Genomic DNA, 27,608 nt, shown 5'->3' with positions numbered 1-27,608 from the left:
TCCCCAAAATCTCAGTCTTCACATGAATAGGGTGATCATATTTCCCAAAAGCTGGGACTGACGTTGCTGTTCACCCGAGCCCTGCCTGCCTTCCGAATGAGGCTAGGGCTGGCATCACCGCTTGCTCAAGCCCTGTCTGCCCCCCGCTGGAGCTCTGCCTCCCCCCTACACACATTGACCTGGCATTGCTGCTTGCCACCTCCTCCCCCTCCCCCTCCTGCATGTTCATCAGCACCCCACTTTTTTGACAACAGTGGGCATTTGTCCCATTTGTTCTTGCCAACTTCATCAGTTGGCAAGAGCAAACGGGACAAATGCCCACTTTTGCCAAAAAAAGTCAGGACAGCCATGCCAGGGCTCAAAAAAGGTACTGTCCTGGCCAAAATGGGATATATGGTCACCATACACATACAGATTTAGCTTGCATGGTATTCCTTCTTCACATCAGAGGAAGGGAGATATTAGTGATGACTGACAATATGACCACCATGTTTTATGTAAACAAGCAGGGAGGAACTTAGTCCTCACTACTCTGTTGGGAAGCAATCCTACTCTGAGACACTTCTGCATCAGCAACTCTGTACTTCTGAAGATTGCCAGCATGTTCTGAGTTTTTGAGAGGTGGGCTGACTGCTTATGCGGGTTCACCCAGACATAGCTAGGTCCATTTTCCAGCTCTGGAAAACAGCCCAAATGGATCCATTTACAACAAAGGACAACAGAAATCATCTCCAATTCTGCTCCAGAACAGGTTGCAGTCCCAGTTTGTTGGTTGATAGTTTTCTGTTACTATGGTTAGAGGTCTGCTGTACGCTTCCCTCCCATCCCTCTTCTGCCCACAGTTCTGTCAAGATCATGCAGGGCAAAGCCAGTCTTATAGTGATCATGTTGGTGTTGCCCTGTTAACATTGGTTTTCACAGCTTTTGTACCTCTCAATCAGTCCCCCTCTAATGCTCGCACTCCACACAAACCTAGTTTTGCCGAATTGTGTCTCCCTCCTCTTCCCCAATCTCAAGGATCTTCATCTAATGGCCTGGAAACTCTGGCTAACATTGGCAGAGAAGTTCTGCTCCAACTGCTCTGGCTAACATTGGCAGAGAGGTACTGCTGAGTAGTAGGAAAAGCATCAATGAGTACAATTTACCTGGCTAAAAGGGAAGAGGTTTTCCATCTGGTTGGGGCTGAAATGGGTCCCCTCTGTTCTTGCTTCTATTCAGCATGTTCTGGACTATCTTTTTGTATCTGAAACATCAAGGACAATCAGTGGATTCTTTCCTGGTATTGGTGCGATTCTCTGGTTTTCTTCTTTCTGGCTACAAGTCCTCTTGTCTTTTTTGTTCTCACTTGCAACCTTCTGCAAATCAACACTCTAGGTCTTAGAAGAGCATTAGCATTTTGTCAAGAGTGGACTAAGCCTTTCACATCTTCATTTCAATTGTTTGTTGCAATTGTGGACAGAATGAAGGGCAGCCCAGTTTCCATACAGAGGATTTTCGCTTGGATATCTGGTTGTATTTCCTGTGCTACCAGTTGGCTAATGCAGAGCCACTGTATAGCATCTTGAGTCATTCAACTAGATCCCAGGTGGCCTCTGTAGCATTTGTGGCTAACATACCAGTATTGGACATTTGCAGGGCAGCAAAATGTTTGCCTTGCACTATGCAATCTCTCAACAACCTAGAGATTATGTTAATTTTGGATGAAGGGTCCTCCAAGCCTTGTCCATTTGTAAGTGAGAACAGAGTCTATTTAAAGTGTTGAACTATTTGAATGGAAGTGCAATCGCTCAAAGAAGAAAAATGGTTACTAATGTTTCTGTAACTCTTGTTCTTTGACATGTGTTGCAAATGTCCACTCCATGACCCGCCTTTCTTCCCATCTCTATCAGAGTCATTCCAGTAGAAAGGAACTGAGGGGGGAGTGGGTCTGTGATGGCTTAACCCTTTATGCCTGTGCGATGTGCATGAGACACCAGAATGTGCTCAGGCTGCTGTAACAGGTGCTGGTAAGGGTAAAAATTCTCTGACAATCATGCACTGGAGCACATAAACACCTACAATGAAATGGAGGTGTGCAACACATCTGGAAGAACAACAGTTACAGAAAGGTGAGTAATCTTTTTTTTCCCCATTAGACCACAAGTGGATGATCAAAGATTTGATTAATAATTTGTCTATTAAAATCCGTCTCTCTTTTCTGGACTTAATATCACAAGACAACAGGAACATCTTGTATTTGAATCCATCCTCCTTCAACCTCAAAGACTGGCTGCTGGATTGACGTAGAACAGAGAAAGATCATGTTCCTCTGATGTCCAAAACAGTTTAGGAAGTAGAAAAGATTTCATCAAACAAACCTATGCTGCTAAATAGAAAAGATTTAGGATTTGGTGTGAACAGCATTAGCTACAACTGTTGACTTTCTGATTTCTACTATTTTTGAGCAATTACTGTCCCTGAAAAGCTCTGAATCATTGATTAGCTCTATTAATATGCACCTGCCATTTCTGCATACCACCCACCTATTAAAAGCTACACAGTTTCCTCCCCTGCCCCTTCACAGTATGGTTAAAATCTTTAAGGGTCTGATTTATGGTTTTTCTATCAATAAGCAACCCTGCTCCCCATGGATTTGGGGTTGTATTAAGAGTGCGGTCAGGCTTCTCCACGGGGGAGCCCTGAGATAGTGCTTAGACAGGCATGAAGTCAGGTAGAAGGACTAATGGGGGAGCAGCATAGGCTCCTGTAGGGGAAGCCCTGAGCCAGGGCCTACAGGGAGCAGGAAGAACCCTAGGGGAAGCTGCCAGAATCCCTGGGGAAGGAAGACTGTGAGGGGAAAACCTGCTAAGATGCAACAAAGGAGGAGCAGGAGCAGGTTCCTGTGGGAGAGGCCTTGAGGAAGGGTCAGTAAAAACACTTGAGTGGAGCCCAAGAGGGGCAAAAGAGTTGTTAGTTCAGCCGAGAAGGGAGATGTCAGAGGTCTGAGAACCAAAGAGAGGCTATGTTAAGTACAAGCTGCAGGAAAGTAGCACAAGGTGACTTAAAGACAGGAGCAGCCCAGGGAAACAGCAGCATGTCTGAAGAAGCAGATGTAACAGCTTAATACAGGGTTTCTGGGCTGAAATTTAAAGTAGAAGGTGGGCCTGGGTTCCCCTACCAGCCCCTCAGGAAGGGGCATGGAAGACCAACTGCAGGAGGAAATTAGGCTGCTGGGAGATAGGGCCTAAGGAAGGGATATTTCAGCAAACAGAGAAACAACTCTGTAAAAGTAGACTGGCCTCCTGTGGAGTAGACCCTGAGGGAGGGCCAGTAAGAACACTTCAGTGGAGCCCGACAAGGGGTGAAAGAATTATTATTTGGATGGTTTAGCTTGGACTTTCAGTTGAATGTTTTGTTCTCCCGAAAGGAGGCAGAAATGTATGTGACCTGTCTGGAGGGCCAAGCCAGGAAGACCCAGCAAGATGCAGGCAGCCAGCAGGAGGTGCTGGAGATGAGGACCCTTTGCAGCATCACACCCTGACACAAGAGGTTGCTATGAGTGGTGAGTGCAGTTCCTTTCACAATCTCATACATCTACAAAGCAGCTACTTGGTGTTCAATCCATGCTTTCACTAAACACTACTTCTTGGGAGAAGCATCCAGGTCTGATGCTGCTTTGGCAGAGCTTCACAGCAAAATTTATTTAATCAGACTCTGAGCACCTACTGCCATCACATCAAGTCATTGCTTGTGAGTCACCAAGAGTGTAATATATATGCACAAGCACTAGAGGATGAAAGAAAAATTATTTACCTTACAATAACCAAAGTTCTTTGAGATATGTTGTCTGTATGTATTCCACAACCTGCTCTCCATCCCCATTACCACAGAGTTGTTTCATATCTGTATTCTGCAGTAGCAAAGGAACTGAATGGTGATTAAGCCTGTTCTGCTCTGTATGCACTTGATACGGGAGCACAAGGACACTCAGTGCATGTGCCTTGCCCAAGCGGACACTGCTGGCCAAAAGACTCTGATCTCAAACACATGGGGTGCATGCGCACCAAGAGTAGAATACATATGCACAACAGATCTTGAAGAACTTCAGTTACTGTAAGGTAAGTACTTTTTCTTAATCATGATGAAAGGTGCTGAAGGCATGAATAAGAGTTTCAGAAAAGGTGTGGGCAGTGTCTTGAGGATGAGAGGCAGAATTATAGAGTTGAGCAATAAAGAGAGGTAGAGGAAAGTTCAGAGTCAAGTTTGGGTTGAGGTCTAAACATAAGGTTTGAATTAAACAAGAAGATAGACATAGTGGAGTTTCAGTTTAGGTTTTGGTTTTTTTAAAGGCCCAAGTTTTGTAAACCCCCCCCCCCTTGCTAATAATGTATAGTACCTTGCTCCACAAATAATCCCACTGATTCCAACTCTCACTCTGAGATAGAATGGCAAAATCTTAATCTTAATTAGTAGATTATCAATTTTGGATATGTTGTGTGGCTATAATGGAATCAGTAGCTGATGAGGTTGAGAATGGCAGAAAATGAGGAAAGATTTTCACCATTTCCCCTTATCTTTCACATTAGTATCTGATTACCTGGATGTCATGGAATAACAGTAGGACATATGCTTTTAATCTTCAAGGCACTTTACAAATAGCAACTAGTTATTCCTCAGGATACCCTTTTCAGATAAGTGCATAAATGTTATCCCTATATCACAGAGAGTGAAACTGTGGTAGAGAAATTAAATCACAGGACAAGGCAGCTTGTCAGACTTGGAACTAGAAAATCAATATATCTTGGTTTCCTGTCCCATTTTCAGATTACTAATCCATGCACCCCATCAAACCCAAAGCCTGCAAAAAGCAGAATGTGAAAGTACCTGCAAGAACACAGTTTCAAATATCTGTTTCAGAAACTTGAAGTTTCAACAGCATGTTATGTAATAGAATACTTAAAAACCCAGTTTTGTTATTTGATTCTCTGCACTTTTTATAGATACCTACCACTGCAAACGACCTCATTGCTTTTAAATTTGATATGAGAATAATGCAAATTGATGCCACAAATGGTGAGGACAGCAAAGCACACATGGAAAAATTAGTGAAATCCTCTTGGAAGTTTAAGTACACATGTTCAGACATGCACACACATACCTATTCCGGACATGGCACCCTCAGGAATGGAATTGGCAGCACTATTCTGTATACCCTCAAGCACTATCCTATTGTAAGGGAAAATATTGTTTAAAAACCAGCCGGCACTACAGTCACTGCGTTAATTACAAACCCTGCGTGTTTCTTTGAACTGAAATTCAACAGGAGCTAGCTATTCTGGGACACACTTCATTTGCCCAATTGTATTTTCATACACACCCAGTGGGTTTTTTGTCTTGTTTTGAATCTGCCTGTAAGGAAAGAATGTTCATTGTGATCTGTGTATCGGAAGGAAACCTCCCGTGAATGATCCATATAGTAAGGACTAGAACAAGCATTAGTAAGGGGTGTGTGTGTGTGTGTGAGTGAGAGAGAGGGGACTCGGTAGGAGAATATACTATAGGGCACAATCCTGTATTAACTGGGAGGGGTGGATTAGCTGATTTAAGAGAGATGGAAAGAGTGGGGGAGAAAAAAGTCCCTTGATTATTCAATGATAAAAGCTCCCACGAAACACACACCCACACCTCCTCTCTCTTTCTCCCTTCCTCTTTCCTTTATAATATCCACATCCCAGCTTTCCTGCCTCCCTCAGGAAGTCCTGACGGCCAGAATAACCCAGGCTGGTTGAAATGATCATTAGGAAAACAACAATAGCTGGTGTGATACTAGCTCAGGCGGCTGCCGCTGCTGTAAGGAATTGAACTGTCATCTATGTAAATACAGCTCGGCTGGAGTCACATTTGCAGCAAGGGGCATTGTTGGCAAAGAAGAGAGGAGGAGGAGACGAGAGGGAAGAGAGCAGAGCAGATCTGAACAATAGAGAGAGGAGAAGGGGTTGGCAGAGAGCCTGCTGTTGCTGGAGGTGTTGGGGGGCGGGAGGGGACTGCAAACCTCACACGACTGGCAGGCAGTAGGAGCAGCTGCTGCTAAGCCCAGGGAGCAGCAGCCCCAGCAGAGCTCACCAGACACCATGGAAGGGATGATCCCGGTTGTGCACGGCTGGGCTAGCTGCTGAAAGCGCCTCCATCCATCCCTCCCTCTTTCTCTCTCCCTTTGCTTCTCCTCCTCCCGAACTCACTGGATATTAGCAGCAGCCGGGCTTGCCTCTTCTTTCCCCAGCCATGAATCCCGCAGAAGGGGCAGCGGAGGAAGGCGCTGTCCCCGATTCCGAGGTGGATGCTTTTTTCCGAACAGGTAAGGAAGGCATGGGGAAGGGGCGAAGAAGGAGGAGAAGGGGCTGTCATCGCCTGGGCGAGAATGGGTTGCGAGAAAGGGGTGGTTTTGCATTGGCACCATCCTGGGGTGGGAAGCCACAAGGGACTGGCTGACTTGCTTTGTTTGGGGGCGCATGGACAGGGTTGGGGTCCGCTGGGTGAAGAGAACCCCACTGATCTCCTCCTCCTCCTATTTATATTTTGTTCATTGTCTCCTTCCTCTCCGCCCGCCCCCCAAAAAGACTTTAGTCTCACGGCTAGTGTGAGAGACATTCACAGCCACTAAAGGAGAAGCCCCTTCTCTGAGCAAAGATGCTTTTGTGTTGGGGTTGTTTGCACAAGCACTTAACGAATTGACCGAGGATTGGAAACTGTTGGTTGTCAGTTTCAGAAGAGAAACCAGATTTATCCCCGCTTCTTGTTCCGTTTCCATTTGTTCCTTGGCTTGCTAGGAAATGATGCTGCTCTTCGCTTGTTACACAGGAATGGGGCGATCTTAGATCACTTTTTAAATGCAAGAGGGGAGGGATTACATCTCCTCCCAGTTCTCGCACAGTACAAGATCTTAACATGGCAGGAAATTTATCGTTGCTCTCTCCCTTTCTCCTCTGAGATTGGAAATACACAAAAACCTCTCCAAGATGTTCTTTGATGGCTTGTGAGAACTACACACACAAAAAGACATGACATTGGGTCCCTAAACACGCCTTCAGTTTGGGTTATAGGTTGGGTCAGGTGATGGAGCCAGAGGCTCCGATTTTAACCAACCTTATGCACATTGTCTATAATGTGTAACACCTCTTCCTGGATCACTCCTCTGATCAGAATGGAGAATTAGGGGTTAGCAAGCTGAGGGGAAAGGTCAATAAATAATAATCACAGTTAATTATTTTGAAGAGGAGTTTGCTTTTTTCCCTCCCTCAGTCTACTAAATTTGTACTTTCACTTGAAAGCTATAAATATATTATATGCACAAGTACCCCGTTCCATCTCACACAACCCTTGCAATCCTTTAAAAAAGGCTTTGTTAACCCACTGCTTTCAGTCATGTGTACTGTGGCAGTGGTACCGGGCATTAGGGACACTAGAAGTCAACGCAGGTCATTACTGGTGGGAAAACTGGTGAGCATATTTGCTTGGGTATCTCATTCCTTCTGAGATGGACTTTGTCAGCAAGATCCAGAAGGTCAGGATCAAGAACAAATCCAATTGTATTTCAGTGAGTAGTGTGAGAAATAAATGTCCTTCTGTTTTAGAGGACAATACTATAACAAAGCGTAAGATTAAATGTGACTCTGCTTCTTAAAAGAATATTTGGGCCAAATTCTCTAAGAAATGTGTATACACTAGATACCCACATAAAGTATTATTAGTTTGATGGCTCTTATCTTTAAAACATTATTTCATGTGGGATCAAAGCCCCAGGTGAAACAGTTTATAGGATTCCTTCTGATTCAATAGGCTGAACCTTAAAGCATTACATGCTATTTGGTAAATTTTTAATTAAAAATTGCAAAGGATTAAACACTCACTTCAAAAGGGGATTGAACCTGGTAGTCTGGATTTGACACTTATTGCCTCAGCTGTTTGTCAAGGCTTTACTTTTCAGCTGCCTTTTTCCTTCTACCTGATGATTAGTTATGCAGAGAGCTTCAGGCTCCAGTTACAACAAAACAATCATGTAATCACCAAAACTTTAAACAAGTTCATTCCTGCAGATCTGGTACAATTGTGGTGGACTGAACCCTGTTCATGTGAAAATGCTTTGATCTAGAGAGTAACTATAATAAGGTCTGACTGTGCATATCTTGTGATCCACAAGCCATTAAGGCAATTGATATTTGCCTCTTGATACCCTGCATGGCTACAAGCAAAACATTTATAGATTTCTCATACCCCAGTGGTATGAGTGTTCTTGGACTATTGAAGATTTGTGGAATGCACTTTTTAAAAAAAATAGCATTTTGGTAAAAAAAATGTATATTGCTTCAGAAATCTCCCTCTTAAAAGCTTAAATCATTGCCTAATGGCACTTAATTCTCAACATAAGAAAAGATTACAACATTGAAGTCAAAGGGACTGTTCACATTCGTTGTAATGTTTGTAAAAGAAATCTTACTAAATAAGAAAAGAACACTCAAAAAGAATCCCATGATCAAACATTTTCCCATTCTGTGTCCTCCTCCAGAAATTCGATGCCTAAGGAATCATGAATATAATCTTGTTAGGTGTCCTATGAGTTTAATTTAAAGGGTCCCTGGAAGGGTTTTTGGAATTCCCATTTACTCAAGTAAGTAAATAGTCTGAATCCACTGTGTGTCCTCTCATACACAAAACACAACACTGTTTAAAAAGAAATTGTTTACTAATTCACGGACATGAATAAGCCTCATAGTTATACCAGGCATGTTTTAAAATTAATACAAATATAAAACCATAAGAACATCCATACTGGGTCAGACGAAAGTTCCATCTAGCCCAGTGTCCTGTCTTCTGACAGTGGCCAATGCCAGGTGCCCCAGAGGGAATGTACAGAACAGGTAATCATCAAGTGATCCATCCCATCGCTCATTCCCAGCTGTTGGCAAACAGAGGCTAGGGACACCATCTCTGTCCATCCTAGCTAATGGCCATTGAGGGACCTGATAAACAGAAATCAAGGCATCTGATGGTGGGCCTGACCTTAGTGAAATTGGTTAATTTTTATTGGAATAATCTACTTTTCTATGGATGCTTGCTTGTCCTATTTGGTTCTCTGCTTTGTGTGCTGATATTGTGACTGCCTAGAGTTGCTGTTGATGTCAGTCTTGATGCTAGAGAAAACAGCTAATGAGATGTATTCAGGGAGAGAGTCTAGATAGAACACTTGTGAACAAACTGAGAACCTGACCCTTCCCGTCCCCTCTCAGGCAGAATTCCCACATAAGTCAATGGGAGTGTTGCCTGAGACAGGATTGTGAGATCAGACCCTGTGTTACCCTTGTCTGACTTTTTGTTGTCTTTTGTTAAGTGGTTAGTGCCATATAGATATGAATTACTAATACTTATGTAGATTTTATAAAAGATGATTTTTTAGTGTCTTGGTGCATTCATGACAATTAAAACAATACTTTTTTAACATTAGGAATCTCAGTTATGCAAACCCTCCATATACAAGACTACCATTCAAAGATGGTGCCAAAAATTAACTATAAAAAGGGCACTCACCAAATTGTAGCTATCAAAGGAAATAGCAAAAACTCAGAAGGCAGCATTCCCAATGAAAACTCAGGGTCCTGACACTGTTCTCCATCAATATATCTCAGTCAAAAGCTTTAGTAAACAGATGAGCTTTACACTGAGCATCGAAGGTCAGTAAACTCAGCTCTCTTAGACCAATAGAGGAAGCATATGCCAGAGATGAAGGCCCTTCAGAGACAGATGTTTTAGCAAGAGCACCCAGCAATTCAAATATAGGGTCTGTTATCAATGACAATGAAGATAACAGATCTATAAGCTATAAGTGGAAAACAAAATCAAATTAACCAATCCAAAGTAATAAGTGATGGGCCTGATTTTGATCTCATGCTGGTGTGAAACAGGGATAACTTGTTTGAAGTCAATGGAGATACACCAGTATAACTGAGATCAGAATTCTGTCAAATATCTCTAAAGAAATGTGTGGCAGAGACTATTCTGATTTTAGTTACCATGCTGTATAAAAAGAGTAATTTTATTTACTTCAGTGAGATTATATTTGTGTAACTGAAATAAGAATTCGTAAATTCAGAGACTTTACAGCCAGAAGGGATCATTATAATAATTTAGCCTGACTTCTTACTTCATACAGGCCATAAAACCAAAAGCAATAACTTCCATGTCAAGCCCAGAACCTCTGTTTGAGCTATAGCAATTCTTTGTGAATGAATCTGGCCCTAAGCCTTTATATACTTTTATTAAGTTTTGGAGTTTTGATTTCTGTTTGGTGACAAAGCTTGAAATTTTGCAAATGTTCTTAAGAAAAAGTCTCAGTAGTTTATTTCATATCAGCAAGTTAAATATGTACTGCGTTTTCCAGTTTTTATGTTGTGTGGGACTGAATCCGAATGACTTTGTTGCTCAGAGAATGAATAGAGTAATGGAAGTCATGTTGTTAAGCCATGGTTGGAATGTGAGAACTTTCCCTGGATGCATGAGGACATATAAGAAAAGCTTTATCTTTGTGCCTGTGTTCTAAGAGTTTCTGTTACACTTTAGAAGCTGGGACAACAAAAATTTGCCAAACCTTTAAATATTTATAGAGGTAAACTGATAGAAGAATCCAGAAACCAGTGATTTCTTGAAAGAGCAATCATTAATACTTCCTGTATACAGTGGATAGGGTTTTCTTTTCTAATTTGTTTTGTGTCATCTAAATCTAACATTGTTTCTGATGTAAAGAGGCAGAATCTGTCATTGATTCCTGTGGGTGAGTTGAAAATTGATATTGTTCTATCTTTTTTTTTAGTGCAATGAATTATTCTCTTTTCCTTTTGCCTTCCACCAGCATGTTAGACTTTTGCCAATGTTCATTTGTGTCCAAGTGACTGTCAGTTCTGCTACTAAATAATTTTAAAATGATTGGCAGTGGACAGGCTGTTTGATCAATAGATGTGCTTCAAATTATGTGTGCGGAAGAGTGCTCCTTGAGGCTGATGGAATCAAGTGTCTCCTAGTAGGACAGATAAATTGAATCAATCTACTTGTCTCTAGTGGTAAGGTGTACTCATGGTGTCTGACTTCCTCACCTTCCAACTTTATAATTTATAAGGTCTGTTTTGATAATGTACACTAATAAAGGAGGCTGTGATATAGAAAAGACTGTCATGTTTTGTGTTCTATTTGGAAAGGACCCCTGTTGTTTAAAGGGACAGTGACAATGTAGAGATCACACTTCTCTCTGGAGATTTTGCCCTATGGTATTACCAGGAATGTGGATTTTCATTTTACACTTTGCTGAATCTATAATGTGAATTATTTTTTCATCTATTTCAGAGGGTTACCTGGATTAGATTTTAGTCACTACTCACCTAAGACCAGATAGTCACGTGCTCCCCAACATATGTGCATGGAGTGGGGCCTCCATGAGCAGATCTCCCCCACTCCATCTGGAAGGGAACTTTCTGTGGCACTGTCTTTTGTCCTCCTCAGGACTTTGTAGACAATGCTCTGTCGGTCTGGGGTCTGAAGACAAAAGGACCAGAAGTTGGGTGTAACTATACCAGGGGCTATTAGTGGGGATAGCATCATTTCCCCCCTTCAGCACTGCTGAAAATGCCCAGAAAAGGTATTAGACCCTATGGATTTGTGGAGGGGAAAGTCATGAGGATATGATCTGGCCCATGTCTTGGATTTTATTTGGTGACTAAAGTGCAGAAAAGTTCTGTATCCTGTTAGCAATCCCAGAAGACATTCAGTTCCTCCCCCAACAGACTCCTGCACCAAGGAAAAAAAAGTAAAATAATTATGCAAAACATAATGCGAGTGACATTTTATGGTTATTTACAATTCATTTTTTCTAGATGAGATCATATTATAGTATGGTACAATAAACATTTATATTATTTTGTATTAATTTGAATAGCTAGCTATCAGGATAAGACCTTGTACGCATAGCTTCTGCTCAGAGCTAATCCTTTACTGTCAAGTTAACAATCCTTGATTCACAAAACAAGGAGGTGTGGATGTAGAGGAAACATCAATACAGGATGAACATTATTTGCATTAGTAGGTGTTGCTATAGGGCCTGATCCAGCGCCTGCTGAAGTCAGTGGGAAAACTGCCATTGCCTTCATTGAATTTTAAATCAATCTCACAGGGAAGAACAGTATTACTGTGAAAGAGAAACCCCACAGAATAATACAATGGCCATAGTGCTCATGAGTAAAGGAAACCTCTTTACAGTGGAACGTAGATTGCCAGATTTGTGTCTCAGTTGTCTCTCATCCATAGAAGGGGTGAATAGGTGTAACTAAAAGTCAGCTTTCGCCAGGAAAGTATAAGTATCACTGTTTTTTCCATGGCTGTATCAAGGCCTTGACAGAGTGTTGGGGAATAGAAGATTTTTAAATGTAGGATTGGATTTCAGAGATGTAAAAGAACACGCACCTTCTATGCTAAGGACCCTGTGGGGAATTCTCCCATTGGACAGGTGTGTTGGGTCTCTTTTAGGCAGGCAGGGCTGATATGATGTATTTCGTTGTTTCAGCTGCTGTGACCTTATGGTCCCAAAGAAGTTTGATTATGGATGTATAGAAGCAGCTTTATTACTCCACTATGACCCGTACAATGCAGTATCTACTGGTATTTGGAAATACTTCATAGCTATATCAAAGAAAATACTTATGGAGTGTTAGACCTTATAAACGCAAATAGCTGTGCATTTTATGACTCAAACTTAAAGTAAGTCAAGAACAAGCTGACATATTTGTGCTCTTATTTGATCTGGAATGGTGTCTTGCTTTAATATTTTGGTGAATAAACAACTCATTTTTATAGATCTATATGGTGCACATGCCTTGTGTTAAACTATGAGGATTCTACCACTTAGGAAACTTTGCCCTGTGAGCCTTGTAAGCATAGCTGGGAGGTTTGTAATGCACATGTTGCAAAAGAAACCTGAATATAGGAAAGAAAGAGAAAGCACATGTAGAAGTAAAATGTGATCATCTTACTAGAGAGCTCTGGAACGCAGGTGGCTATAGAAGAAAAGTCATGGAAGGTTTGAATTAAAAAAAAATTTAGTCAGAGATTCTAGGACAAATTATGATCTCAGTTATCCTGGTGTAAATCTGGAATAACTCAATTTACTTCAATGACCTTATGTTGGATTTTTCACTAATATAAGTGAAATTAGAACTTAACCCAAACATCATGATGATATCAATCATAAATGCTTTTCTAGGTCAAGCCACCTGTGGAATACATGGGTTGTAGTACCAAGTTACGGTTAGTTTTGCACAAGTCATATTTGATGGGGATATTTGCAGTTTGCATGTCATTTCAGCTGTAATTTAGACCGAAGTTGGTATTTGAACCTATTCTCCCATGCAGCATTACAAGAGAGAGAATTCTATTTACTTGACTACCTCATGTGGCTACAGATAATATTAGTTTCTGGTACTATATATTTTTGCTCCTTATCATAGTTAAGTATGACAGCAGATTAGTAGAGAACATCAGTAGTTTGAAAGTTATACATATTCAGTGCTGGAGTGTGAAGGAGTACTGGGAAAAAATCATTGCTGTTTAAATAGTTCCTGTTTCCTGATCCAGTAGACTGAAGAGAAGATTGGTGATAGCCACGGATGAACTTTAGAAGATTGGGATCATATTTATAGTTGTTTCTAAATTTAGCCTCAGATAATTTAGGCTTCAAGGCATGAGTAGTGCCATTGTAGTCAATAGAACTATTCCTATGTATAAAATTAAGTAAGTGCTCAAGAGCCTTGCAGAATCAGGGCTCAAGAATGGAATTCCATTTTTACTTTTAAAAGCAATGTGTTTGTTTTAATTAATTAATACATAAACTATGTTGTATTTAATTGGGGTGATCTGTCTCCCGCTATCTCTTTTGCCTACTTTTATGCCTTACAATAGTGTCTGAGCACCACCTACTTCGTGAAAGAGGCCAGGTAGGTACACAGACCAATTAGGCAATACCTGCTTAACGGCAACAAATTGCCTTTAAAGCTAAAAATGAAATTCCTTTTTTGCAGCCTTAATTATCTAAGACACCATTTTTGTTTCACTGACGGAACAAAGAACTGTAAGTAGGCAAACTATACTTATTAGTATAAGGTGACATCTTGCTTTTCTCAGAATCATAAGAGGAAATTATCTTCAGTTTAACATCAGTGACTGGTGAACCAGCTGCTCTGATCATTTGTGTTACTAAAGTGGCCTTGGAGAAAAAAAAGAGTGGTGTTTGCAGCAGAAATTAAATTAACTCATTATATAATCTATAATAATAGCTCTATATATTAACTCAGCTGTGTTTTTCAGGTTTTTGATCACTTCTTTGTAGTAAGTTGTACACATAAGATGACCTGCCTCATTCTTTTAAGAAATCATTAAAGAGAATGTTTTTGAATCAAAGCACTTTTGTCTCTCCTGGAGATTGTAGGAGTTTCTTGTCAAGATGCCCTCTGTGAACCCTTAGTAAAACAGTAAAGGCAGTGGGCCAGACTCTCTCTCACTCCCATGTAAACCCTATTGTCTAAGAGCAAACTTTGACCCAGTATGCTTATTACTTGAAATTAGTATATGCTTAGTAAAAGTAACTTGATGAAGGTTCTTTACTACTATTGTAGTTTCTGGCATAGTTCCTGATTCCTGGAGTGTTCTCTGGCACCTCTACTGTTTTAATCACAACTGGCAGCCTATATTCTGAGCAGCAACATCAGTTGGAAACAATGATGTCTGATTCTTGTTTGTCAGCTGGGACAATGGGCCTGCTGATGGGTTGTGGTAGAGGGGAGTGTGTTCCTTTTGTATGGCAGTACAGGCATGGCAGATGGCTAATTGGACATGATAAACCACTGGGGCAATGGGGGAAGCAAAAGGAGATCTGCAGGGATTATCAACTCATGATCAACTATCAAATATTAAAGAAAGGAAAATAGTTTTCTATCAAAGCAGTTTAACTTTTTGATGCTTGACTGTATGTCAGCCAGAAAAAGGGTAGAGGGACATCCTAACTGAACTCCTCACTCCAGCTAATGTAAAGCACATTTCATTAGCTGAGAGCAAACCATATTACTGTATGGAAAGGTAGGAAAAAATATAGTCCCTAAAGATGCTGGCATGTCACTTAGTAAAATTAGCGGAGTGTATTTTTCACTAGTCTTGTAAGAGAACATCAAACTGTTGTACCAAACGGGATCCAAGCTGGAAACAAGAGTATTGTTGCAGTACTATTTCAATAGGAGAGGAAACATAAATTGTGCCAAAGTTTGGCTTTACATGTCTAAGGACATCAGTGATACAGTCACTGAAAAGTTAGAGTGGATTTGTGAGTAATTAATTTATTTCTTTAAAATTGTTTTTGTTGGGTTTTAACAGTTTGAAAAACAAATAATGTGGGGTCAACTCCTGAGGCCACTGGTCTTTATTCCAGCAACTGAATTAAAACAACTCAGTAAAAATGGAATGACGAGCTCAAGATCTGAATCATTGCTATTTATTTTTAATAGTAAGCATGCCTTAATTATTAGACCTACAAAGCTTAATTGGTGGAATTCTTGGCTCTGGGCAAGAAGATTGTATGTTCAAGTCCTATGCCAAAAGATGCAGCTGATATTTTATTGACAGTATATGGTGGCACTAGTCAGAAGTGCCATCCTTTGGATAAAATGTTAAACTATTCCTTTATGCCCATCCATATCAGCCATTCAGGTGAAAGATGAATAGCTCATGGCATTTTCAGAGTAGGAGGTAACTCTAGTGTTCTGGCTCATCTTTCTTCTCTCCATAAAACATGGTTTAATACCTGACGCTTTAAATGAGCAATTGCTGAATATACAATGGCTGCTGCTACATTTGTCTACTCAGCTGTTACCCTGTCACTGTCTCAATTTGCTGTTTTTTAAAATGTTATTGGGTGCTTGGGTACCTGATTATGAAAGGAACTAAAACAACAGGTTTCTGGCATTTAATAAATACATTTACATTATAGTAAAAATGTATCCACCATAAATGAAAAATAAGAAATATGTAATACTCTACCAAACAATGGACATGATCTGCTCTCTATGGAAATATCTAGTCTGCTTGTACAGCAGTGTTCCCCTTCCACTGTTTACTGTTGACTTTCCCCACACCACTTTAATGAAAATTCTTGCTGAAAATTTTCAACTAGTTTCTGCTGGTTCCAGTTGGCCAGTTAGGTTTTGGGACTATTAGTCTATTGTTTCCTGGGACTATGGGTTTATAAGAAACCAACAGAGACCAGCGGAAGGACTCTAATGGAATTCAGTTGAATTTCCATGAAGGTACCCTCTTACTTGCCATGCTGCATTGTCATTTTTTATTATCTCTGTGATCTAACTTTGATTGTGAACTCCTTCAGTAAGGGAACTTGTCTCTTTATTTGCCTTTATACCACCATGCATGGCTCCGAAAGGGATTTGAAGAAGAACGTGGTGACCTTATGAACTAGTTTGGAAAGATTATCCCAAGTGGAAGAAAGTACAAAAACAGCTGTGGGAGAACTGGATAAATAGATGGTGGATACTAACATTAGTAACTGAGTGGAGAGAATGCGGAAGGTCAAATAAAGATGAGTAGATAAAATAGAGGTGGACAGAACTGTCTAGGGCCTTGAAATTTGAGGAGAAGAAGCTTGAATTTAATATGCTAGAAAAGGGAGATCCAGTGGATAGATTCAAAGAAGGGGAGTTCCATGGTCAGAGCAATGGGCAAAGAAGAGGGTCTTAAGCACCTGTATCTTGGGAATGGGCATGTGAGTGTTAGGACGGCCACATAGGAGGAAGACATAGCAGTAAAGAAGTAAGAGGATATGGGGCTTGAGAGTTTTAGCTGTTGGATGGAAGGAAAAGATTAGATTTTAGAAATAAGATAGAGGAAAATGTTGCCGGATTCGGACACTGCCTTGATATGTGTGGTGAAAGAGAGGAGATACCTTATGCACATACAGTGGTCAATGTTATAAAATCAAAAGCATAAGTTACCACAAAGTGGTATTGCAGGCACAGCAAGTTCTTCCTCTTAAGTGCAGTTATAGAAGTGTAGGGAGGTAACGTGATGTCTCTGACCGATCATATGCCGCCTGAGGCACATTGCATATATGCTAAGAAGAAGATATCCCAGTGTGATAACTATTTGCATTTTAATGGGACTAAATTACACATACATTCATAGATACAATACATGTACGATTTACATTATCGTGTATATTATAAACCAACTAAAGAGTCTTCTTTTTATTTCAAACATGGCCACTCTTGCGTCGATGCTGCAGGGATCAGGTGCTTGATGATGAACCAAAGGTACTAGAGAAAGCCAAATCCTTGTGCATTCTGATTCATATTTATTGCCTTCTGTTCACAGAAATATGTTATAAAGAGCTAGTCTCTTTGGAACTGACTGCCACTGTCTTCACAGCAATTTAAACTGTCTGCTTCAGCACAGAAAAGCAGACCCGAGAGTTCAGGGGATGATGCTAATAGAATCAGTCTGAAGCATTCAGATAAATTCAGTCTGAAGGAGCAAGTCAAGCCTAATGGGTGAATAGTAATGATCTTGTGAGCTTCAAGGGCCTGGATCTACTGTGTGCAAATCTCCAGCTAACAGCTTGCTCCAGTCAACTCGGTTCTATTCAAAAGTTAGCCAGGTTGTTAAATAACTCAGCCACCTATTACAGGATCCTGTTGGTCTGGAATCTATACTCTTCCCCAGGTTGTTTATGAATGTCATAATAAAACAGTCTGCTAAGGAAATCTTTGTGTGTGCGTTTTGTTTTGTGGGATGCTGATACATTTTGGCCTCTTAAGAAGACTCTGACACTAAAACCAGATATAGAGAAAAACAGGATGGGTATATCATTTACATTAATTAAAAATGAATTTTGTCTTCATAATGTTTTGTAGAAATGGTCCTTCTAACATCTAAACCCTTACCACAGGAAAGGGTCAAAACCCCATTTGTCTATACCATTTGTCAGTATAATTCTATACTGAATTATGCAGTAGGGCATAACCAGAAGCTCTGAACTGGTTGCTGTGATTGGAATTGATTTCATCTCTTGGTACAGCTGCAGTTCCACCACAGTGCTTTGCATGGGAGACATACAGTGGTGTTGGTCATGTGCAGTGATCCAAAGACTGTAGATAGTAGCAGATCCTTACTCTGAGTAGCAGTTAAATGATAACTTTCTATAGCATGCACCTTGAGATTTAGTCAACTAGAGAGTGGATATGTGCAGAATAAGCAATAATTGTTTTGTCTGATTCAGCATTCCTCAGCTCTCCTTGGTGCTGAGTGGTAATAAAAGATGATGATAATTAGTTGATAATACTTTGTATTTATATTGCATCCAAGGATCACAAAGCATCAGAATCCCTATCTGTAAAATAGGGATCATAATACTGATCTCCCTTTGTAAAGCACTTGGAGATCTATTATAGCTAGTGTATTATTATTTTATTTACTTATGAATATTAAATGAAATAGAGAAGTACCATACATATCTATAAGATGGAGATAAGTAAGGCACAGTTATGATTTGTGATTTGCCTAAGTTTGCACACTTGCTTTATTAAAAAATACCTGGTTAGCTAAACCCATTTTTGTAAATACTAACACAGTTTTAACATCCTTTGTCTGGGCAACACGGACGAAGGGCAAGCATGCCAATCCCTTTTTGCAAAACTATTTTCAAACTTCAGAGCCTAAAGTGCAGCATCTAAATCCATATTTAGGAATCGGAAATCAAAGGGAGCTGGGAGCACTTAGTCCTTCTAAAAATCAAGCCACTTTTATGTAGGTGACCTACTTCAGGCACACAAGCTTGCAAATTTTGGCCTTAATCCTGGAAATGGGATTAACACACCTTTCCCTTGTCCAGACTAACCAGTCAAAGTATCTTAAAACTGTGTTAGGCTGATGAACCTGTTTTTAAATATATATGGGCCAGGTCCACAGTTGGTGTAAAAAGTGGCCTTATGCTAATGAAGTCAGTGGAACTATGCCAATTTATACAGACTGAGGATCTGGTTCATGCTCAGCTAACATGTTTTTTGTGTGGTATAGACGGGGCCTAAATGAATCAATGGCAGAGTAGAAATATCTAATTCGTGTATCTAGACATTTATACTGTGCTTATCATAGAAGCTCTGGGCCTCAGATGAGTGCCTAAATCCCTTTTAAAACTAGATGTAGGCTCCCCAGTCAGTTAGGCATTGCAATGCTGAGTGCTGCAACACCTAAATATTTTAAAAAATCTGGATTTGAGTGCTTAGAAGCCAGGAGTTTAGACTCCCAGTCCTCTGCACTCACTACTAGTCATAGTCCTGTGTTACCTTTTCGTAGTGAGCATTCTATAAACGTTGCATCTATTCTGAAACACTAAATGTAGGAGAAATTTAATTACATGCTATTAAAAAGCTCCACCTACATAAGAGCTTTTCTTTCTAGCCCAGGTTTGGTACTGTATTTCATATTTTACATAGATCACCACCCGAAGGGAATATTGTCAGAACCCATTTACAGCCCTGTTTCTGCTTTTTTGCCTTTTACATTTGCTAGTTACCTTTTTGCCTGAGTTCTCTCCATTCAGCCATCAAACTTTACCATGAATGTCTCATACAAATGTTGAGTCTGTTAGTAACAGGAACATTAGATTTCTGGTCAATTCCTTGCAATCAGGTTTAACAGAACTTTAAACTTAGTATATCGCTTCCTTTCATTAGTCCAGGGGTGGCAACCTTTGAGAAGTGGTGTGCCAAGTCTTCAGCCCATGCATCCGATGAAGTGGGTATTCACCCACGAAAGCTCATGCTCCAAAAGTTCTGTTAGTCTATAAGGTGCCACAGGACTCTCTGCTGCTTTTACATTTATTTACTGTAATTTGAGGTTTCGGGTGCCAGTAATAGATTTTACATTTACAGGGGCTGGCAGAAGGAACCCGACTGGCAGCTGGCTGAGCGGGGCCGGCAGCTGGAACCCCAGACCAGCAGTGGGGGTGGCAGATGGAACCCCAGACTGGCAGCGGGCTGAGCCGCTCAGCCTGCTGCCAGTCTGGGGTTCCATCCTCTGTCCCCTGCCAGCCGGGATCCTGGCCACCGGCCCAGCTCAGCCCGCTGCCGGCCTGAGGTTTTGTCCATCTAGGCAAGCAGTGGGCTGAGTGGTGCCAGCGGCTGGGACCCCAGGCCAGCAGCGGGCTGAGGTGCTCAGCCTTCTGTCACTCTGGGGTGTGTCCGCTGGCCCCTGCCAGCCAGGGTCCCAGCTACTGGCCCCGCTCAGCCTGCTGCTGGCCTGGGTGTCTCTTCATCCAGGCAGGCAGCAGGCTGAGCGGGGCCAGTGGCTGGGACCTTGACTGGCAGCAGAGTGCCACTAAAAATCAGTTTGCATGCTGCCTTTGGCACCCGTGCCGCAGGTTGCTGACCCCTGCCTTAGTCTAACCTTTCCTCATCCTTTTTTCTCCTGATATAATCTAATAAATACAATTGTAAAAACTGTGCATCTCTGTTCCTGTGGAATGACTCAGTTATTTTTCAAGGTAGAGCGGATACCCCTTATGTGAGTATGTTTTAATGTGTGGGTCCTGAGAGCAGTTCAAACAATTCTATTTCTCTCCTTTATTTACCAGCAACACTCCTCAAGTAAAGTACAAATAATAGATTTATTTATACCCATATTTAAACACTATATCAGAAGAACAGACAACCTGCGTATAAGAAACATAGAGCCCTGGAAAAAACACAGGAGGGGACAGCGATCTAAACAAATTCACTTGGATTCACTTAGCAGAGCTTCTGTTTCATACTCTTTTTTGTCAGAGGAGTCTTGGAGGCTATAGTGGAGGCAGCAGGTATGGATCCACTAACCCATGGACCTTGAGAGCTTTGCCTCAATTGTGTGAAGCCTTTGTTGCCTCCATGTTGCTCCACCGCCCCTCCACCTAACCCTGGTGCTCCCTTTCCCTAGCAACCTGGTTTTCATGGGTTGCTTTCTCCCCAACAGCATAGTTGCAGCCATGGAAGCGACTCTGTGGGATTTAATGATGATTGGAGCAGAATGAATTTCCAGTCCCATATATACATAAGTACCTGCGAGGTTTGGAGGGGAGCATACTTTAGGGGCATGGCTGCTCCCTGGCTCCGTTCTCTGCTGTCCCTAAATATGCCTGGGGCCTGTCCCTGCAGAACTCAACCGAGTGGCTTCTGCAGGGTTCCAGCATGCCTTGCAGGTCCCTCTCTCTTTGCCCTCAGTGCACCCAAACCGACTCTCATTCGTGCACTATTGAGATTACAGAAAACAACATCAAACAAACAAAACATGGAACTTTTATCTACACTAAGCTAAAAACCCTGAGACTGATAGGTCTTATGAGACGGTACAGAATGCAGTCTAGCTGTCCTTAAATAGGAGGCATGATCATGTGGGGGTGTAGTTAACAAAGCAGACTAAGCTCCTCCTTTATCTAATATTCAGGTATGTTAAAATCTGGGGCTAAAGACTTCTAAAAGTGTCTCCCATGATCTGTCCTTTTTGGTCTTACATATATATGTGTGTGTTTCTGAGATGATGGCCATATCAGGAACTGAATAAAGCTTCCCAAGATATTATTTTCCCTCTTAGTTAGAGAAACATGTGTGGATGTATTCCGAACAGTAGATCAGTCAGCAGCCTGAATCAGTTAAGTTTCAGAGGAAGCCAATTGTAGCAACTATTTTTAGAAAATTATTTTCAGGAATTAGATTTTACGACCTGATTTGAACTGGACTTGGGCACATGCTGGACTTTGTGCTGCAGCCTGAGTCCACAGGAATGCCATTTTTCATCATTACAATTCCAGATGCTTTGTGGAAGCATACAACTTCAAGACTCAATCTTTACCTGGAACTGCATGAAAAACATTCCAACCACATATCAGACAGTGCCAAATTATTTCCCCCAGTGCCATCAAAGATCTTGCTCATCCTGTGCACTAGTTATGTTGAGCTACATAGGTTTGGCTGAAAAAGTAAAAATGTATTTATAAGATCCCACAAGGGCCTCTTGGCTACCCCATTTTTCCCCAGGAAACAAAACTCTGGAATCTCTGTTAGCTTGTTTTTAAGAAATGTTCTTCCGTGACTTATGCTGGTATTTTAACATTTTTAATTTGGCTTTCTACAAAAATGTCTTAAAACTCCACCATGAACAAAGAATAAACAGAAGCAGAATAAACTATATAGAAGAGGGATGGCTCACGAGCCACGTGTGACTCTTTTACTGTTAAAGAGTGGCTTGCAAGCCCCCCATGTCATTCTGTTCTTTGCCTACAGACTGAGTTGGGGAACTCAGGAGCTCTGCCTTGCAGTGGGGTGATGTCCAGTGGGGAGGGGAGTCTCGGGGCTTCAGCCATGTGGGACACACCTGCTGGAACTTGGGGCTTCAGCAGGAGGGTGTGCCCCAGCTCTCGAACTTCTGAAGACTGTCATATGCAGCTCGGAAGGCCAGTAAGTTTGGCCACCCTGGTATAGAATATGAGATGATTAGTCACTAAAGATCTTGAAACATCAACACTGAAACCCCCATCCTTCTCTCCCAGAAATCACAATTGTTGGTACTGTAAATGTGGGTTGAAAGAGCCACTCTATTGCAAGATCCTGATCCTGAAAGGTGCTGAGTGCTCCCAGTGTCAGCACTGTAAGTCTACTGGGGATAAGAATGTTAAAGGTCATGATCCAGCTCCCATTGCAGTGAACTGGGCATCTTTCAGTTGACTTCAGGGTGCTTTGGATTAGGCACCTTTAATGAGGTGTGCAGCATGTTGAGAGATTAGACCGTAAAACTTTGTATTTTCTTTCTCAAAAGTGTCTCAGAAATGTTCCTATTAAGCTGAAGTTACTCAAGTTTAGTTTCAGCCCAAAGATGATTGGAAAATTGTAAAAAAATTGGGTAAGATGCTTTGATTTATGCAACCATGAGATAGATATTTGCCTGTTCCAATAAAATAAAAAGGCATTTTTGCAGTTAGATACATAAAAAAATAGGTTAATGCTTAAGTTTAAGACTTGGCATGAACGCAGTCGTCAGTGCTGTGATCCTATCAGAACACTGAACCTAAACATGCTTGGTCTTGATCTTTATTTGGATGGAGGATCTCCAAAGACATCTTGGTTCTTTTGGAAATGATGCTGGTGATTCTGTAGGTGTCAGTCTTTCCTTTGAGTAAGTAGTGAACTGAAGTCCTGGCTTAGGGGCTGTTACAGTAAGTGCAGCCTTTTGAAGGACAGCTAAAAGTGATGTCCTAACTCCTGGGTGTAACTAGGTCCCTTGGCATTTTTGGAGCCCCAGTGTGCTGGCTAGAATCCAATTTAGGTAACTATTTTCTACAGCCTAAATTCCCTCTGTGGATTTAATTCTTCTGTTTCTATCCTAAACTGCAGTGTAATATTGTTTTGCATGGTTAAGCAGCTGCTAAATTCCCCCCACCCCCAGGGGCAGTATTTCAGTGTTGAGTGAATTGATTCCTATTCTATAACTAACCGGCTTCAGTGTTGAAAGCACACAAGCTTTCACTGGAAATAATGTGGAAGTGCATTGTCCCAATGTCTAGAGCTTGAGGGAGTGCAGGATGAGCATAGCTGCTACACCAAACTTTTATCGGGTGCAAGATCTGCTCAACTCTGTGCCCCGTTACCCAGGATCAAATTAGAGCAGAGTAAAAAAAAAAATTTTGTCTACATCTTTTTTGGAGAAAAAGGCATATTCAGTGCCACTGAAACGTTTCTCAAGTTTATGTTGGATTCCCTGAATTGTTTCGGCAAAGAAAACCCTAGAAACAAACTAACTAACTAACCTAAATGTTTCCTTTTGACATTTTCAAAATTTTGATGTTTTAAATTTGAAACCACATTCCATTTCACATTTTCCTTTAACTGTATTAAACAATCACAAACATTTTTAAATGGTTGAAATTGAAATGAAATGTTGCAATTTTGTTGAAACAAAACCTACCGGCCAACACAAATGAAATTTTTTAAAACCTTTCTGATTTGCTGAAAATTTTAAAAAATATTTTGCGCGCCCCCCCCCCCCGATATTTTTGGAATTGCCAGCAAACAAAAAAAACTTTATTCTTGGCACAATAGATCTGATCTCTTCCCAACCACTCAGGAGAGGCTGATACCAATAGTGGTGCTAGTTCTTGAAGTCCTTGCAATCTTAGCATAGAATCATAGAAGATTAGGGTTCAAAGAGACTCAAGAGGTCATCTAGTCCAACCCCCTGTTCAAAGCAGGACCAACCCCAACTAAATCATTCCAGCCAGGGCTTTCTCAAGCTGGGCCTTAAAAACCTTTAAGGATGGAGATTCCACTACCTCCCTAGGCAACCCATTCCAGTGCTTCACCACTCTCCCAGTGAAATATTTTCTCCTAATATCCAACCTAGACCTCCCTCACTGCAATTTGAGATCATTGCTCCTTGTTCTGTTATCTGCCACCACTGAGAACAGCCCAGGAGCGCCACCAGCTTTTTTGCTGCCCTAGGCAGTGGAAGGTCCCACCCCTGAAATGCCGCCCCCGACAGAGGCAGCGGAAGGTCCTGCCCCTGAAATGCTGCCCCTGACAGGTGGCGGAAGGTCTGACCACCACGGTTGCTGCCCCCCAAATGTTAGCACCCTAGGCAACCGCCTAGGTCACCTAATGGGTTGCACTGGCCCTGGAACAGCCTAGCTCCATCCTTTTTGAAACCCCCCTTCAGGTAGTTGAAGTCTGCGATCAAATCCCCCCTCACTCTTTTCTTCTGCAGACTAAATAAGCCCTGTTTCCTCGGCCTCTCCCTATAAGTCATATGCCTCAGCCTCCTAATCATTTTTGTTGCCTTCTGCTGGACTCTCTCCAATTTGTCCACATCCTTTCTGTAGTGGGGGGCCCAAAACTGGACACTATACTCCACATGTGGCCACACCAGTGCTGAATAGAGGGGAATAATCACTTCCCTCAATCCACTGGCAGTGATCCTAGTAATGCAGCCCAATATGCCATTAGCATTCTTGGCAACAAGGGCACACCATTGACTCATATCCACCTTCCCATCCACGGTAATACCCTGGTCCTTTTCTGCAGAATTGTCGCTTAGCCAGTCAGTTCCCAGCCTGTAGCAGGGCATGGGATTCTTCCATCCTAAGTGCAGGACTCTGCACTTGTCCTTGCTGAACCTCATCAGGTTTCTTTTGGTCCAATCCTCCAATTTGTCTAGGTCACTCTGGACACTATCCCTACCCTCCAGTGTATCTACCTCTCCCCCTAGCTTAGTGTCATCCACGAACTTGCTGAGGGTGCAATTCATCCCATCACCCAGATCATTAATGAAATGTTGAACAGGACCAACCCCTGTGGCACTCCTCTTGATACTGGCTGCCAACTGGATATCGAGCAATTGATCACCATACGTTGAGCCCGATGATCTAGCCAGTTTTCTATTCACCTTATAGTCCATTCATCCAATCCAAGAATACTGTGGGAGACCGTTATCAAAAGCTTTGCTAAAGTCAAGGTATATCATGTCCACCGCTTTCCCCATATTCACAGAGCCTGTTATCTCATCACAGAAGGCAATCATGTTGGTCAGGCATGACTTGCCCTTGGTGAATCCATGTTGACTGTTCCTGATCACCTTCCTCTCTTCCAAGTGCTTCAAAATGGATTCCTTGAGGACCTGCTCCACGATTTTTCTGGGGGCTGAGGTGAGGCTGATTTGTCTGTAGTTCCCTGGATTCTCCTTCATCCCTTTTTTAAAGATGGGCACTATATTTGCCTTTTTCCAGTAGTCCAAGGCCTCCCCGATTGCCACGAGTTTTCAAAGATAATGGTCAATGGCTCTGCAATCACATCAGCCAACTCCCTCAGCACCCTTGGATGCATTAGATCCAGCCCCACAGCCTTGTGCATGTCCAGCGTTTCTAAATAGGGCTGCCCTGTAACTGCTCAACCAGTAGGTGGGACATAACAAGCTAGTTTTTCTGCTGTGTCATTTCTCCTCTATATGTTTTTCTCTGATGCTCCTAATGAGGAGCCAATGTGGGGTGGTGAATTAAGCGTAAGACTAGACAGCAGGCACTCATGAGTTTCAGTCCCATCTTTGCCACTGACCTAGTGTGTGACTTTGAGCAAGTCACCTAATATCTCTGTGCCTCATTCAGCCAAACTGCTGTAACACTATAATTCTGACCTACCTCACAGGAGGATGATTCAGTTGATAACATTTGTAAATGCTTATTGGTATTCCAACAAAATGGGACCCCTATTTCTGCATGCTCTTCTACAGTCAACATTTTTAGTTCCTAAAATATGCTGCACAAGTAGCAGCATTGCTGCAAGGGCAGTACCTCAGCAGCAAATGCAGAAGATCAAGTGGTATGTCAGAGAGGGACCCATATTGCACACAACTGAGCAGAAACAAACACACCTTTTTGGATTGTGGAGGATGGGGTGGGGGGAGACCAGCTGTGCAGAAGAAGCCCCTGCCAGAGAATAGCATCCTGCAGGTGAATGACTGGCGGCCTACTTAGCCTTTGCCTACAGCTTCCCCTAGTCTACCTGTTAGCTATAATATCAGCCTAGACTTAAGGTCTCCCCTGGTTGCAATAATCAAGCCATTGAGATGAAGGAGGATTTTTGCACTAAGAAATCAAAGTAAGGAGATCACTTGTCTGAAATGCAAAGCCCTAGCTGATGTTCCATGTTTCCTTGTTATTGTTACATTAGGAGTGCTCTTCATCATCACCCACCTTCTCCTGCTGCTGGATCCTGCAGCGAAACCATAATTCTACATTTGCTAGCAGAATCAAAAAGAGAAGATAGGCTCTGAATAATGGCATTATTAAGTACTCTGCTGCTTCAAAGTTCTTTAGAAATATCAAACTAATCTTCACACTGTAAAAGAGGCAGTGTGGTCTAGTGGATAGTGCACGGGTCTAGGGGGTCTGGGTTCTATTTCCCCTGCCTCTGCTGGAAGACCTTGGGCAAGTAACTTCATGCCTCATTTCCAAGCATTATAAGGTGGCTAAGGAACTGGCTAAAAGGGAGAAAGCAATAGGTTGTGCTAAAAGGTAAATTATTGACCTGGACGGAGGTTATTAGTGCAGTTTCTTTAGGAGCAGTCTTGGGACAAATCATATTGAATATTTTTATTAATGACCTTGGCACAAAAACTAGAAGTGAACTAATTAAATTTGCTGATGATACAAAAGGGGGATGCATCCAGGGCCGGCTCTAGGTTTTTTGCTACGCCAAGCAAAAAAATTTTTGGCTGCCCCCCTGGCTCCCCTCCGCACTCCCCTGCTGCCCCAGCCCTGGGCTCCCCCTCCACACACACACCCTGCTGCCTCAGTGCTGGGCTCCCTCCTTTCTCCTCCCACCAGTGCCCTCCCCCCACCCGCACTCCCGTGCTGCCCCAGCCCTGGGCTCTCCCCCCAACCTGCACCCTCCTGCTGTCCCAGCCCTGGGGCACTGGTAACTCGCTCCCAGAGTGGGTCATTCAGCAGGAATTTTGCATGTGCA

At 42.0% G+C, this 27,608-nt stretch overlaps 1 protein-coding gene across 6 annotated transcripts in view; it reads left to right on the top strand.

Annotated features, from left to right (window-relative positions):
• The first annotated feature begins 6,024 nt into the window (after nt 1-6,024).
• Nucleotides 6,025-27,608, top strand: part of KALRN (kalirin RhoGEF kinase) — an 833,042-nt gene continuing 811,458 nt past the window's right edge. For all 6 annotated transcript variants that reach the window (XM_075070289.1, XM_075070290.1, XM_075070292.1 and 3 more), the window contains exon 1: nt 6,025-6,334. In XM_075070289.1, coding sequence (XP_074926390.1) covers nt 6,262-6,334 — 73 coding nt within the window. In that variant the 5' untranslated portion in view covers nt 6,025-6,261. The remainder of the gene's footprint in view (nt 6,335-27,608) is intronic.

This window comes from Chelonoidis abingdonii, chromosome 10 (assembly GCF_003597395.2).
Source record: "Chelonoidis abingdonii isolate Lonesome George chromosome 10, CheloAbing_2.0, whole genome shotgun sequence".
NCBI classification, from domain to species: Eukaryota; Metazoa; Chordata; order Testudines; family Testudinidae; genus Chelonoidis; species Chelonoidis abingdonii.
The sequence above is the reverse complement of the archived record's forward strand: the minus strand, read 5'-3'. Positions and strand labels throughout refer to the sequence as shown.